This window comes from Vanacampus margaritifer, chromosome 3, assembly GCF_051991255.1.
Source record: "Vanacampus margaritifer isolate UIUO_Vmar chromosome 3, RoL_Vmar_1.0, whole genome shotgun sequence".
Lineage (NCBI taxonomy): Eukaryota > Metazoa > Chordata > Actinopteri > Syngnathiformes > Syngnathidae > Vanacampus > Vanacampus margaritifer.
This window is the reverse complement of record NC_135434.1, coordinates 23,599,355-23,615,356: the sequence shown is the minus strand read 5'-3', so window position 1 is coordinate 23,615,356 and position 16,002 is coordinate 23,599,355. Positions and strand designations below refer to the sequence as shown.

At 38.7% G+C, this 16,002-nt stretch overlaps 1 protein-coding gene across 2 annotated transcripts in view; it reads left to right on the top strand.

The window, feature by feature from the left end:
- Positions 1 to 13,312, top strand: part of ncaph (non-SMC condensin I complex, subunit H) — a 20,092-nt gene extending 6,780 nt beyond the window's left edge. The window contains exons 5-18 of one of the 2 annotated variants that reach the window (XM_077561588.1): positions 1,777 to 1,894; positions 2,054 to 2,178; positions 3,281 to 3,470; positions 3,608 to 3,690; positions 6,412 to 6,605; positions 8,245 to 8,390; positions 8,743 to 8,849; positions 9,718 to 9,837; positions 9,949 to 10,050; positions 10,398 to 10,535; positions 11,634 to 11,741; positions 11,891 to 11,967; positions 12,211 to 12,286; positions 12,786 to 13,312. In XM_077561588.1, coding sequence (XP_077417714.1) covers positions 1,777 to 1,894; positions 2,054 to 2,178; positions 3,281 to 3,470; positions 3,608 to 3,690; positions 6,412 to 6,605; positions 8,245 to 8,390; positions 8,743 to 8,849; positions 9,718 to 9,837; positions 9,949 to 10,050; positions 10,398 to 10,535; positions 11,634 to 11,741; positions 11,891 to 11,967; positions 12,211 to 12,286; positions 12,786 to 12,845 — 1,644 coding nt within the window. In that variant the 3' untranslated portion in view covers positions 12,846 to 13,312. The remainder of the gene's footprint in view (positions 1 to 1,776; positions 1,895 to 2,053; positions 2,179 to 3,280; positions 3,471 to 3,607; positions 3,691 to 6,411; positions 6,606 to 8,244; positions 8,391 to 8,742; positions 8,850 to 9,717; positions 9,838 to 9,948; positions 10,051 to 10,397; positions 10,536 to 11,633; positions 11,742 to 11,890; positions 11,968 to 12,210; positions 12,287 to 12,785) is intronic. The other variant, XM_077561589.1, reaches the window with a different exon arrangement.
- Positions 13,313 to 16,002: the final 2,690 nt, after the last annotated feature.

Here is a 16,002-nt window from a genome sequence, read left to right as displayed (position 1 = left end):
AGGGGGGGAATTTACCTAAATAAAGATTCAATTAGAATGTATTGCACAGACTATATAAGTTGAATGAAGAATTGTATTAAAATGTTTACATGGTATATTGCTTAAACAAGCAAACTTTACAATAATACAATCTATGCAGCCCAGTCTAAACACGGTATTCTGTTATATAATATCGTGTTTGCGGAATATGAGTTAAGCGACAAAATCCACCTGTTTTTATCCATCTCTGGGCATCCATTTTATCACTTATTGTCAACTGAAAATGACATAGTTGCTTAGGGCTCAGGTACCAACTAATCATGCCTCTCCTGTTTTCTGGAGCTGAGTCGTGATTGGTCGCTACCTGAGCCCTGAGCAACTGTGATGTCATTTTCCGTTGACAACATGGGGCAAAATGGCCACCCACTGAGATGGATAAAAACAGGTGGATGTTGCCGTTTAACTCATTTTCCACAAATGCAATATTAATCAGAATGCCGTGTTTAGACTTTTGAGGGCACATAGAACATATTATTGTAAATATTTTTTTGGGGGACTTCTCCTTTAAAGATTAAATACAATGGACACCTGCAGTTTGCATATTATCATATATTTTTTTCTCAATATATATATACAGTATGTATATATAATATTTATTTATTTTATTTTTTTTTAGAAATGTGCGGGTGAGGCTTTGTGAAACTTTGAGGCTTTCTTTCAAATTGTGCCAAATAAGATTTGCGGCTTTGGTGCTTCAGTGAACGCAACATATGGGACATCTAGTGGAAGAATGAAGTAAAAGCAACCTATGTCTTTGAAATGTGAAACAATCACTCATACTGTTGAAGTCCAAATAAATCAGATAAAGAGCATGTATTATTCACAGAAGTCTGTGCTAATAAAAATAAAATAAAATATGATTGACGTGTGTATGTAAAAGGACACAAACCATGGATGCATTTATTTCGAAGTTTGTATTTTAAAAAAACTTCCACAATCGAAAGTTTTATGTGGCGACTCTTCACACTCTCTAATTTTGCAGCTTTGAAAATATGCGTCATTCATTGTAATAAAAAAAAAGCACCAGATCTACTTAGTTAAAAAGAGGCAAAAGATTACAAGCAATATTATTAATTACATTTCACTATGCTTAGTATTGTGTAAATATTTAAATGAGACACGTAATATTATACATTTAATATAAGTAGCTTTGAATAGAGAACCAAAAGTTTTTTCCCTGACTCACTCACACAAACAAGATCTCCCGGGGAGGGAATTGAACCGATGCCACCTGCGCCGGAGGACGGTACCACTTCATCACCCAGAGGACGATCAACATTGAATTTGAACTTAATGGGAGGTTCTCTTTGTCAAAGGAACGCATTCCAGTTCGTGATTTCGCGGGCCAGCAGCCACCAAAGCGATCAGGCCGTCAATACGCGCTCTGACATATGAATTTTCGAATGTCATCGGTCACGTGATAATTGCAAAATGTTACAAGCTCCGAAGCGCTTTTTTGAAGCTGTGTGATTCAGGAAGCCCAAACCAAGCTTCCAGGTATTGGTTTCATTTGAATATCACTAGGTTTGTTTTCTTTTCTTTTTTCTTTTTTTTCCCTTGCTTTGTGAGATCATCACATGCCACATACGCATCGGTATTGCAAGACCCATCACTACGATTAAGCAATTACACATATTTTTGCAGAGTTCTATTCATTTTATTGTGCCCATCTTTTGTAAAGAAGTACAGTATGACACGCTGGCACTCTTGTCGTTTTTTGTGTGTTAACGCGTACAGGTAGCAGCTGGCACACTGGATGCAAGTACCAAGATCTATGCTGTCCGGGTAGATGCAGTTCATGCTGATGCCTACAGAGTACTTGGTGGCCTTGGGGCTGAAACCAAACCCGGAGAAGGTCAGAGCCTCATTGCTGTGATTGAATGTTGTTTTTAAATTACTACTCCCATAACTGTCTGTCGACTTGTGATTTTCCCCGTGTATGATTTTTCTCATATTTTAAAATGTAAATCTTTTGATTGGTTTATGTGTGTAACTGTTGACAATGGACTAAAAGAGGAACAGCAAAATGAAGATGCTGATGTAACTACCAAGCAGCCAAAGAAGAGGAGACCCCCAAAGAACACCGTGGAGCAGAACCCGAGCAACTTGAATAGTGCTGAGTCTGAGAGGAAATGTGAGGTACTGTCTCATTTCTACGGTATCTGCTGTCATGCTCAGATAACATTCACAACAGGAGATTTCACTTGACATCTGCAGGTCTTTATTAATTAAATCTGTTTTTAAGTTATTATCGGTACAGAACAATACACACATTGATGCCGTTAACACACGCCAACCTACACGACAAACACTTTGATTGTGGCAATAAATTGTTACTTATCATTATAGCAGAGTTGTAGTGCAATGTTAATTTATCTAATTTCATTTATTTAGGCACATAATAAAAAATACTTGTAAACACAACAAAAGAATTGTAGTGGTAACACATTTGGGTTCAAAAAAGAAAAGAAAAAAATTAACATGACAGCTCGGAAATTACTCACATTGCTGGATGTCTGCACTCTTATAATATACAGGGTGACGCCAAAATCATCAAGCAATATTTAAAAGATGGAAAACAATATGAAAAGAAATCTCAAGGTTGGACACGTGTTGTACATACCTTCAAGTTTTTCATCTTTTACAAGTGCTAAATGTAGCCACCACCGTCAGCACGGACAATATCAAGCCAATATGAGAATTCCTTCCATTCCCCTATTCCTCCCTTATCAGCTTAATGTTGTCTGTGCTGCCGGTGGTAGCTACATTGAGCACTTGTAAGTTGTAAAACATGAAATAACACCTTGATGGCATGTACAAGATGTGTCCAAGCGAGAGTTTTTCATTTTTGAAATATTGTGTGACGATTTTGGCGCATTCTTTGTGGATCACCCTGTATTTCCCAATAAACTAACCCTTTAGGGATTCCTACATAACAATTAATTTTTTTCTTACCACTAGTACATTCACTTTTTTGTAGCTCGACAATTTATAATCTGGTACTGTTTTTCGAGCAAGACATTGTTTAGCTCTAATACCATTATGCATGTTTTTGAGCAACACAGTCTAAGATCAGCGAGGAAATATTGTCTGCTTACTTGATCGTTTCAAATTAATGAAAAAATCAGTTTTTGTTTCGGTCAAGAATCACTGAACTACCAACAAGTTTTCTAAATTAGCCTTGACGTTCTTTGCATCATAACCGTTAAAGTTTTTTGCCTCGGCTGTTGTTTTCCTCCAGGTAGACCCCATGTTTCATCACATGGCATCATCCTTTGATGAGAGTAGCACAGCTGGGGTCTTCCTTCCTGTTCTCTTCAGTGAAAACAGTCGATGTGAGCTGCTCTTTCCATCCCACATGACCCTTCTGAAGTCTACATCCTCCTACTCACCCCCACCTGCTATGTTGGTCCCTGCATCCCCGTTCATGGGTAAGAGAGAAAAAAAAAGAACTACCTTGTACCCAAAGTGTATCTATGCTATTCATGTATGGTATGTACTGTATTTGATACCTTTAAAATGTTGAGAACCCTGTGGTTCAAACCATATGTCTATGTGATTCTGACAGCTGGACTGCAGCGGTCTCAGGAGAAAAGTAACATCTGCCCCTCTCTGCAGGACTTCTCATTCACAAGTTGGAACCCTGAACAGGTCAGACAATAGTTGGATTTGCATACATAATCATTGGCTATAAGGCCATTGTATTTGCAATTTGCAGTGAAGCTCAAGCCCACTGCTAACTACAACCATAATGATATTGTTGACATCAACAGGGCTCAAAGTATTCCGACGCCATGCTGGATTTCCAGCTTTTGACTTTGATTCGGGGGGGGGGGGGCTTGCCAAACTTCGTTTTTCTCCGCCAAGTGTGACCGTCATTTCTGAGTGGTCTTGAACGCAGCATCGAACCGCGTATTTAAAGTATTGATTCATGGTTTTATGTATCGATATTTGGCTAAGGAATATCAATTCGATATCGATATATAATTTTTTATAAATCCAGCCCTATCGTTTACATTGTATTTTAGGATATATTTAGATCTGCACAAATAAGCGGACTTTAGGGACTTTTCTGGTCTGAATACACCCCAATTTCCTGCTGCTCAACCAGGAGGACAAAACAGAGGTTTTAGTCATCGGTCCTCAAGGTCAGAGAGAGAAACTTTTACCAAAACTACAAGATTTTAAACCCTCACAATGTGTGAAAAACTTGGGCATCATATTGTGACTCTGAGCTTAGTTTTATTCCTCATATTAAAAATGTGTGATTTTACCATCTTAAGAATATTGCCAGGATCCACCCGTTATAAAGGCAGATAAGTTGTTAGTTGGGTTGGGTTAGATTGTGCTAACAGAAATAGAACATTTGAATAGAGCGAGTAATATCACGGTAATAGCATATTCTAGAAAGATGTCCAGTGAAAATGTACCGGTACCTTTCTCCATGACAATAGAGTACAGTATCCCCAAATAAGCGTCGGGGAAAAAATGGCTTCACTAGAAAAGAGTTTTTGAATTCTGTTGAAAAACTTTGGGTGACCTAAGAAAGTTTTACACATGAGATTCTCTTACAATTTCTCAGGGAAAATTGGGCACATACTGGATATGCCACCCTGAACATTTACCAGGGGTATTTGATTTTATCGTGGGTCACGTTTGCCCTCATGTGGAGGTTATAACAAAAAACACAAATGTGTACTTGCAAACAGTAACAGTACGTCAGCAAGGTTTGAAGTTAGCATTTTTGTATCACAGTTTGTAAGTCAAAATTCTCATTTTGCATTTCAAACAAATGTTAAACTGAGAATGGGCATTTTATAAGGCAAAACGCAGAGTTTACCAAATGTTACAGAATTAAGGGAGTCTCCAAGTGTCCACTTCAGTGGTGATCTGTGATACTAATCACCCTGTCACACTTTACATCTTCTTCTAGTGTGTCACCTAATTCAGGCTTAGTTCAACTATGAACATTTTGTGTGTTGACGCCAGTTTTCATGATCTCGGACAGTGTCCATGATGCCTGTTTTGACCTGACTTGCTGGAAATTATGCAAAAAGATTTTTCTCAGACTGCTTTGTGCTCTATTTCCTGCAATCCTTCTGCTGATCTAATATTTTTTCTTTTCAAATATAATGTCACAGGATTTTAAGTCACAGTCCTTTTACTACGTCTCTTCTAGCGTCACGATCTGCAAAGTGATGGCAAACTAACATTACATGCAGTATATCCGGTCGCGACACATTAAAAAATAATAATAATAAATTTTCTTGAAAACTTCTTGGGTGGTAGCCAGTTTACTTGGGTGGCCCACCCAAGTATTAACATGGTGTGGGAAACACTGTAGCCCATCACTGATTGGATACTGTGTCTTGCTAAGAAAAATTTAAACAGGAAGAATAGACATTTATTTATTTAGAAACTCAACATGGTACATGCTTCTAAATGTACCAATTCTTCTATATTTTGTTTAAAAACAAAATAGAATGTGTTACATTAAAAAATGCTTTATTTCCCCAAATATTTCAAATGAGCACATTTTTAGAGCTGTAATTTTAATACATTGATATTTTTACTCATATCGGCTAGTGCCTATTCATAGATTTTCCCAGTGTGTCTGTGAAAGCTGCTCCTTGCGCTGCAGTGTGCACATTTAGACCAGGCATGCCGCTTGCTGGTAAACCAGAAGAGCTGCTAACAAAAACATATTTGCCATCCAGCATAATGGACATATCATTTAGGTATAAATATGACTGTTACTCTAAAAATACAAGTGAATTCATGTAAAATATTGGGATATGTGTATGTATCACCTAGAATATTGGGATATACATGTATCGTATCGTTTCATGAGGTTGTTGGCAATAACCAGCCCTAGTGTTTAGACACCGAAGGACCTCCTCATTGGTGACTGGATCGATGTAGGAGATTCTCAGTATTCGTTAAAGACTTTTTGCCTCTATGTTCCGTGTGGGAACCCTAATAATCACCTACATCTTAGATGCTTGTCATTTTTATGGCTGTTTTTGAAGAGAAGTCAAGGGAAAATGTAGCAAGCTTCACTGGGCTACATAAAGTGATTTGGAAGGCCGAATCCGGAGTCCCGGGTCTTGAGTTTGACATACATCTTGATTGGGCAATCGGCATACAATATGTAAGCCAAATGTTGCAGCAGTTTTGAGACTTCGGTGTCATATAACACACCTGTAGTGGGCAGTAATGCTTCGAAAGTGCACAATTTAATACTCCCCCCCCCCCCTAAAATTATCAGTTTAGCTACAAACAAACAGATCTATCCCAATACTTTTGGAGGGGAAGTTAACATATCAACCTGCAGACTTGATTCAAGCAGCTGTGGCATTTGTCCTCTTTCAGACAATGAACCAACTTTTGGAAAAAATGAAGCAGGGTGAACATGTTTTTGACGTCAATGCTGAGCCTGAGCCCGAAGCTGATGAAGAAGATTACCCTGAATTTGATGCAGACTACGAGGAGGGGATGGATGACTGTGAGGAGCGGCTAAAGGAACAAAAAGAGGGTTGTGAGGCCTCGGGCTCTGGGAGAGGACGGTGAGAACAACAAGCAAACATTTCTGTCTTCTACTCCATGCAGGGCTGGACTGGCCATCTAGCATACAGGCCAGATGCCCGGTGGGCATTTTGTGGGGCAGATGCAGTGCTTTTTAAGTTATTTTCCTCCATTTTACCCCAAGAGACTGGCCCGCAATTTAGAGGGACTAGCCCAATAATCCATTTTGAATAGGTAGTCCTCTAGTTACGAACATCCAAGTTACGAACATTCACAGATACGAACAAAGGCTGACTGATGTCTATAAAAGCTGTAATTTGCATGCAAGTTAATATTTAAGTGTGCGCCACATCATACATTATGGTACACTATTGTACTGTAGCTCCCCTCTCTGCCACATATTCGCCAAGCAGCACCGCGCCATTTGCGCATTTCAACTACCTCTCTGTCCGTCAATAAACGGCACAGCCTGGAGCCACGGCCAATGGCCGGCCACGGTGCACGCACTCTTCATACACTCGATATTGGTGCCACACTGTGAGTAAATTTCAGAGGCTCTCCTGGAGGACATTCATGAAAAGCAGCCCTCAGTCGTCTTTTTTTATCGGCATAGTAACAAAATGTACAATATCTCTTCAGCTTGGAAATCAATTTAATCTGGCTCGGCGGTCGCCATCTTGACTCGTCATACGCACCAATCACAATTCATGTGCACTTCAGGGACAGTTGGCAAAATAGATTCCTGAGACAGTTACACCCAATGAACTATATGCCACGGAGGAGGCGAGACTTCCGGGTTTTCACCCATCAACTTTGTTTCCGTTTCCGGTTTGCGACGTTGCGCTTCGGCCTTTGTGCCCCCCGGTTGCGCGTTCCCATCGACGGGTGCGAGGCTGCGAGTGTTTAGTGTCTGTCTCAGTGTCCGAAGCCTTTCGGATAGCCGAGACGCCCTCCCGCTGATGAATAGTGGCCGGAAACGGCACTGATGTGTAAAACCCAGAAGTCAGAAGTCCAAGGCATCTACCCCATACGTAATGCATTCCACTTCAGCCTCACATGAACTCAACTCAATAACTCCTCCACCATCTATGTACAGTTAAGCATATTTATTTATTTTTTTGTTTTTATTGCATTGTACTGTGTAAAAATGTAATGTACTGTGAGGAAAAGTGGTTCAGATAATGGGTGGATGATGCAATTTAATGTATTGTCTTTTTAAATTTAATTTATGCACTCGATAGAAAGTATATATAAGTTATATAATTTATTATTATTTTTACATATTTTTATTATTTTATTTAAAAAAATAATTTGATAAAAAACTTAATGTGATTTGATTTACAAACAAATTTGACTTACAAACAACCTCTCAGAACCTATCGTGTTCGTAAGTTAAAGACTACCTGTATAGACCGCAAACTGAGCCAACATCAGTCAATATCAGTGGCAGAACAATGTGTTAAACAGGTATGGTCAGCAGGAGTCGGGACGGGTCAGTGGACATAAGTCAAAATGCCAGGGTTGATTTATTTATTTATTTTGTGCCAGTCCAGCCCTGACTCCATATAATGTTGATGCTTGCAGAATTTTGTAAATGCCACAAGTTGTAAGTACTGTAGGTCATTTATTCAAATTTATTTTATGAAAAAAAAGTTTTTCTCACTTTCTGTGGTGTTCTAGTGATGTGATCCCAATTGGAGAGGGAGATATCACCACGATGTGTCTGCAGCTGTCCTCTCAGACCAGGGAATATTCGTACTTTAGCCCAAGGACAATGGCCACATGGGCTGGACCAGGCTACTGGCAGTTCAAGCCCAAACACAAGTGTAAGTTCTGTCATTTGAAATGAGCAGAAAATAGAATTGTCCCCATAATCTTACCATAACATGCACCCCCTCAATAAATCTCTGATAAAGCCATCTATTATAAATTTGTCCTTTAAGATAAAATGGCTTGGTTGGCCACAATCTATTCTTACTGGTGGATTGCAACTGCATGGATAAAAAATATATATATATCATAACAATATAAGACAATCTTTTATTTTTGCATGTTTGTCAACAAGTTCATAATTTCTATTATCATAGATCTCATTATTACAAGAGTGTGTTACTTTTATGGATAACAGATTTGTTTGCAACACAGACTAACTACATCATTTCATTTTTCCCCTATCAGTGGACCATTTGCCTGACAAGGAGACACGGAAAAAGAAGCCGAAAAAGGCCTTTGAAATAGATTTCAGCGCCGATGTCAACTTTGATACCTACTTGCGTACCACAAGAGTAACTGTTTTCTTTATTTTATTGTAGTATCTTTATTGCAAATGTTCACTGTCAAAAGTTACTATTTGTCTCATCATCTGACTGTGAGTTAAACAAGAAAATGCAGTATGCTTAAATGCTATAAATTAAGTTTATCCCTATTATCACTTATAAAATGCAAACCCCCATAGCTGAGCTGATCACATAAACAGTTACAGATTTGTAAGAGAAAGGATGTGTGATCCCTTTAGAACTGAATTTCTGCATAAATGTGTCACTTCCTCAATAGGCACAGTTTTCTTAAATGAATACTCGGGAAATAATTATGTTTCCATGTTTTTACTGAACACAACATGAAAAAGTATCTGAACCTTTCCATTTATTAACTGGTCAACAACACCTCAACCAAACATTTTTTATAATTGCAGATCAGGCGTGCACCACAGTCAGTCACTTGTCCGTTGGCAGGTAGATAGTTTTTAGCTCTCCTGCAAAATGCCTTGATGAATTTGGCATTTAATTCTTCTCTTGATTATAGCAATGCTTGCAGGCCCTGAGGTAGCAAATGAGCCCCGAACCATACTTCACAGTTTAGATGAGAATAGATGGTCGTGTACCTGACCATTTTCTGAATATATCTTGGAAGAGAAATCACTTTTGACACACCCCATACCACAGATAATCAGTCAAGATAATCTTTCAGACATGTCCACGAATCGGGCCTTTGTTGACCTGAATTGCAATTGATTGAAACTGTTCACATTTGGCCTGGTGTCTGTATGTGTGTATGTAGGTTTTGCAGCACATTACAGTGTTCAACATTGCAAATAGTTTTTTCCTTCAACTACAATGAGTGCAAAGTGAATCCGACATTATCTTCCCTTTGTAGGCTGCAACCACTATCAGTAAGTCTGCCCTCAGTTCCAGCAACAAGAAAACAACTCTCCCAGCCGACTTTCAGTTTCCCCCAGGAACTCTCTCCCAACTCAGCCTTATACCCTCCATGTCGGTGAGGCTACACTGCATGTGTCAGCCAACACCAATTATCTTTATATTCACTAAGTACAAGTGGACGTGTACTGTATGTGTACTGAGTGGATTTCTTTTTACTTCATTGTAGTTATGTCAAGAAGCGCAGAAGAGGCTGTCCGGAGAGCTAAGAGAAGGCATTGGCGACTATGACTACAACAATCCCAACGATACAGCCAACTTTTGTCCTGCCGTAAGTTTTGCTTTTAATCACCTCTACCTGTGTCACACTACTGACACTGCCAGACTAAGGCCTGCACACCAGAAATGGGCAGCACACTGTTATGGTTGGCTTGTTATAAACCAGTGGCAGTTTGTTTGAAAAATACAATTGTATTTATTTATATATTTTTTGGGTGCAGCTTTTATACAGTGTTCACTCAATAAGCAAAATTTTACGATAATGCAAGAAATGTGACCGTATATGCGTTGATATCATTTACTTGACATGTTAGGGCTGTCATGTCAATGTTTGACTTCCTACAACAAATTAATAAATGAATGCTAGCATTTACTGTCTTTACCCATCATCCTCTTCAGGCTGGTGACAGTAACGATGACATGGAAGGGTTTCCCGATTCTGAGGATACACAACCTTCGGGCGAAAGTTTTCCACCTCCCTCACTAGAAGGCATCTCGACCTATGGCGATCAAGATCTTGTACCTGAACCACACAGAGTATGTTATCAAGCATTTTCCACCAAAGTACACCTTTCGTCTCTCTCTTTCTGACAACTTAAAAATGGACTCTGACATTTTTTTGACTATTTAATTATTATTATTAGTTGTTTTTTAAATTAATCATCTAAATCATTCATCCATCCATCCATCCATCCATCCATCCATACTCCAAACCGTTTATTCCTCACAAGGGTCGCAGGGGTGCCAGAGCCTATCCCAGCTGGCTTCTGGCAGTAGGGCGGGGTACACCCTGAACTGGTTGCCAGCCAATCGCAGGGCACACACAGACGAACAACCAACCACACTCACAATCACACCTAGGGACTATTTAGTGTTCAATTAACCTGCCTTGCATGTCTTTGGAAATTGGGAGGAAACCGGAGTACCCGGAGAAAACCCACGCAGGCATGGCGAGTACATGCAAACTCCACCCAGGAAGGACAAAGCCCGGACCCAAGCTCACGTCCTGTGCACTGTGAGGCGGACGTGCAAACCAGTCATCCACCGTGCTATCATTCATTCATTTAAAGAACATTTTAACTTTAAAATAAAAATAAATATGTACCTGTATATTCAATTCTATAAGGCTTTTTTTGTGGGGGGGGGTCCACAGGAAAGAGACCAAAGAGCCACATGTGGCTCCAGAGCCGCAGGTTGCAGACCCCTGCACTAGGAGCACTATGTACATCAATAAGAAACGAAGAACACGGTCAGGTTTATATAGAAGTTGCAATACAAATGCCATGTTACCGGCATGTGTTAAATGCAAAATAAAGTTAGTTACAAGAAATGAGAATACCACAAGTTGAAAATAAAATTATGCAAGGACAACTAAAGTGATACTTTATCACTCCAAGCCAGATTCACTTTCTTTCTTTCTGCACACTTTGAATTACTGAAATTTTCAGGATATTCAAATTTATTGAGATGTACTTATAAAGATGCATGAATCGATCTATGGCAAATCTTGTTTTTTTCTTCGTCATTATCATGCATACAACTGCTTACAATTTCACTGTAGGCAATAATAGGCAAGTGTCAGGTGGACACACACACACACACTATGTTGATAATTTGTTTTACGTCTCCATGCAGGTCAACAAGATAGAGATCAACTATGCTAAAACAGCCAAGAAAATGGACATGAAGAGGCTCAAGAGCAGCATGTGGACTCTTTTAACGGACAGCCCAGAAAAGCCCAAGGTTAATCATTCTGATATATTGCCCATGGTTCACCTCATTATGTAGCTCTTTTTTCCATTAATTTGTCAAAGCATAAAACCTTTGATTTCTAACTGTAAATGTTTTTCATGTCTGTTCAACTGGTTATGTTTAAATAATTTTCAATCTAGGAGGTGGAGGTTACAGAGGAATCTGAGGTTTGTGGGGAGAAAGTCTTCAGCCAGACCACAAAGGAATTGCTTCAAAGGTAACAGACCTATTATACAGTTTAGATGCCTTAGGAAGGAAAAATACTTAGCGTTTCACAAGTTAGTCTGTATTGGTCTTAAATTCTCACGGAGTATAACATGGATTAATGTTAACATGTTGTTTGTATAGTAGTAAAGAATAAACACATACAGTAAACAATCTGCCCTTCTGTAACTTAAATCAGTGAACTTAAATCAGCGAAATTGAAACATATTACTAAAGACTGAAACTGTTTGTCCAGACTACCCAACACAATGGCCCAGAACCTGTCAATACCTTTGGCATTTGTTGCTCTGCTGCATCTTGCAAATGAAAAGGTGAGGGGTTTTTTTGTTTTGTTTTTATGACCTTGTGATGTCTTGTTTTACTCATATGCCCTAAATTTTGCATCATTCTTGAGATTGCTTTCCTACACTTTGAGGGGAACTATTTATGTTTATGTATTACACACTACAGATCCTGTTTCTTGCATGTAATTTTCATCTAGCCCTCACAAAAAGAATTGTCTCATGGCAATTGTCCACTTTTGTTTGACTTAATTTTAAATGCTGTTTTTATTTAACCAAATATTTAAATTAAAAAAAAAGAAGACATTTTAAGAGCTGTAAATTTAATACCGTAATACCTCAATATTTTTGGCTCACCGTTATCATACAGTCAGAATGTGTATTAGTGTATTAGAAATTATATAGAAATTAGGGTCCATTTAAACATATCGATGGGTAATGTTGACCTGAAATGGAGCAATATTGCCACTCCGCCCCTGCTCCCATGTGACAGACATGAATGTTTTTTCTGTATGTTCTGTCTTGACAGAATTTGGAGCTGGTGAAGGTCGATGACATGTCTGACGTCATCATCAAGCAAGGCCACTAAGGATTTGCATGTATAAGTTTTTATCTGGAGTGGTGCTGTGCTATTTTGTACCCCATCTCCGTTTAATGTGTATATTTTATGTCTCTTGGCAGCAATGTTATTTAGTTGGCTTCCATAGCAGTCAGAGAAATGTATTCAGATTGGATGGCATGTTGCACTTTGGAGAAGCGTTATCTTCATTAGAAAAAAAAACTGTGTTTCATTATTAATTGGATTAAGTTTCATTATTAGTATTGTATTTGGGGTTTGTTTGCTGCGGTAATGGTTATTAAGGGGAGGATTTGGCTATGGATAACATTTTAATGATCTCTTCAAGACCATTTGACCTTCACCATGTTGCAAGCTAAAATATTCTCATTGTAATATAGCCTGTATCCTCAGCTAACATTTCACCGACTGATTTTCTTTTGAATATTTTCCTGCAACTTTGTCAAGGCTGAATAATTAAAGTTGTTTCTTCGTCGTAATCTGGTATTTTCATTGTGGACCAGTAAAAGCAAAGTTGCTCGCCCACCTATTTTTTATACCTTAAATCTTAATCTTGTACTGTGTCAAGGCCACAGGTAGGTGGTAATGCACTACATTTACTGCATTAGGTTTAAACAGGAAGTCAATTTAAATAAAAATTTAAAAATATGTTTTCAATATGATGCTTTATGTCCCACAACCAGGTCAAAACGCGTTATTCTGATTAACATTGCATTGGTGGAATAATAATTAATCCAATTCCTACACCTGTTTTCAGCCATCAAATGGTGCAGCCATTTTCACCTCATACTGCCACCTGCTGGCAACAGAAATTGATGCCAAAGAGACCTCGGCTCGCCTTGTGAATGTCATATGACCAAACCCAGCAAGCAGGTAGGCTGTGATTATGTATTGGGATAAATTATACTTGGCAGAGTAGATTTAATACAACATACTTCTTACTTGAGTACTTTTGGTAAGAGTAAACTACTTTTACTCTGTTACATTGAGCTACATTCCACATGCTACTTTTATCTGTCTATTGCGGTCTTGTTTGATCTATTATTTTTAAATTCATCAACGATACCACTTCCTGGGGCGCTGTCTTATGACCTGGTTTCACCAATCCAACATAACCACAAGTGACTTTTGACTCCTTTTCACCTTCAAACTGAGTCACATGACTGCACACAGTCTCGGCGTCCCAGCACAGACGCAAAGTTTTTGAAGTTCTTAATTCAGATGAATGGCAGAAACAATGGAGTGCCCCACATTGTCTGACGAGGCACAAAACACCCCTGGCCTTAACATTCAACAGCTTTGGCTTGCATTTTCATGTGTGCCTGCCTAAAAAGGCACATATTTCAGCCCACAGGTACTCCACTTTAGACTTGTGATATTTCACGAGCATCAACAAAGGTTATTTCATTTAAGACCATTGTGGCTGCTTCATTCACGTTGTTTAATCACGATTTCATTTATTATTGTTTTACATAGTTGTATTGTTGGGCAATATCTAAATATGCTCATTCCTATTTTATATTTTTTTCCTACTTGACGCTGATGCTCTGATTTAACATAACTTACCAGGTTATACTCAATCCTTGAGTAATTAAATGGAAAAAATTGATTGGTGGGTTTTACTGGGAAATATAAAAAACAATTATTTGTTTTTTGTGCATAATTATGGCTGTTTTTAGCTTCTTGCATTCCTGAGCAGCCTACAGCAGTCATTACAGGAATTTATTTACAGTAGTGAAGATCCACCAGCGCCTTCCTAAATAGGTTGAACTGGTTTGTCTGGGCAGATGCTGGCAGCTGGGCGGAACAACGGAATGACGTCAGTTTGTACAGTTACAGTAACTGTTGCAATGAATGTCAGACATTCAACAAGACAACGTTGTGACAGACAACAGAACCTGGGTTTGGATCATTTTGCATTTTGAATCAAATTTGCTTTCGGGTCAAAACATGTACCTCTAGGAGATGTTTTCACTTCCAAAGTGACGTGTTACCAAACTAAAAGACCTGTGTGAATTGGATAAGCAGTACAGAAAACGGATGGTTTACATCAGTGGTGGGCAAAGTACAACCCGGGGGGTGAGGTGATACTGTCTGTTGTTTTTGTTGTTAGTTTTTTGTTTTTTAATTGCTCACCAAGCCTTTACATTATCAGCAGTCCTGTAATATTTCTTGATTTTGGTCTTTCACTTTTCATGAGCCATTAAGGCACTCAAAGCACTTCCCACAGATTACACATTCAGCATCAGGAGCAACTGGGGTTTCAGTATCTTGCTCAAGGACGACACTTCAACATAAGTCCCAGGTATCAAACCCACAACCTCTAGGTTGGGAGATGATCGCTCTACTACTAGACCATGCCACCACCATTGAATTGTTGTTTTTTTTCCCCCCATTAAAAATGTATCCACCATGGAATTTTGAATAATAAAGCCCATATCCCACGGAGGGGCGAACTTTTGTAATGCTGGCAAAAGTTGAGTTCTTGTCAGTATTTAAGTTTGCGACATGTGCCTATAGAGTTGTAATGTTTTTTCTTATTACCCCAAAAAAACTAAACAAACAAAAATCTCGAGAGTCGAGGCAAACCATGAGAACCCTGATTGGAGCGCACATTCATTACCTTCACCAACACTCACAAATGTTCGCCCTCATTAGGATACAGTCTTAAGTACTCACTTACCCAACAAAGACCTCACACACATGACCCCTCAGAGAATGTCACTGATTATTATTTTGGTGTAATCTAGATTGTCAAATGTTTACAATTTCATAAAACGTTTTATTGGGTCCTGCATTGTAAGCAAAATGCTATTTTTGTGCGATGTTGTGGGGCTTTGTATTTTGCTCTTTAACAGCTGACCTGTCTGGCTGATTCTCTGATTTTATTTGTTATAACATCAGCATTAAGAAAATAAGCAGGTTGATCTCAATATATTACAATTCAGATAGCGCATCAACCTTTACATAACAAATGCTGGAAATTACATTTTAATCATGTTGACATTTATATTTCTTTTTTAAGGAAAACGTCTACCTGTATTTCATTTAAAGTCAAAGTCGGTACCTAAGTTGTTATTGTATGACTGATTTTTACACCCATGTACTGTACGGCATTTTGTATGCAGTGATGGTGCTCTAAAAATAAAGTCGAGTCATTTGTTTGCCT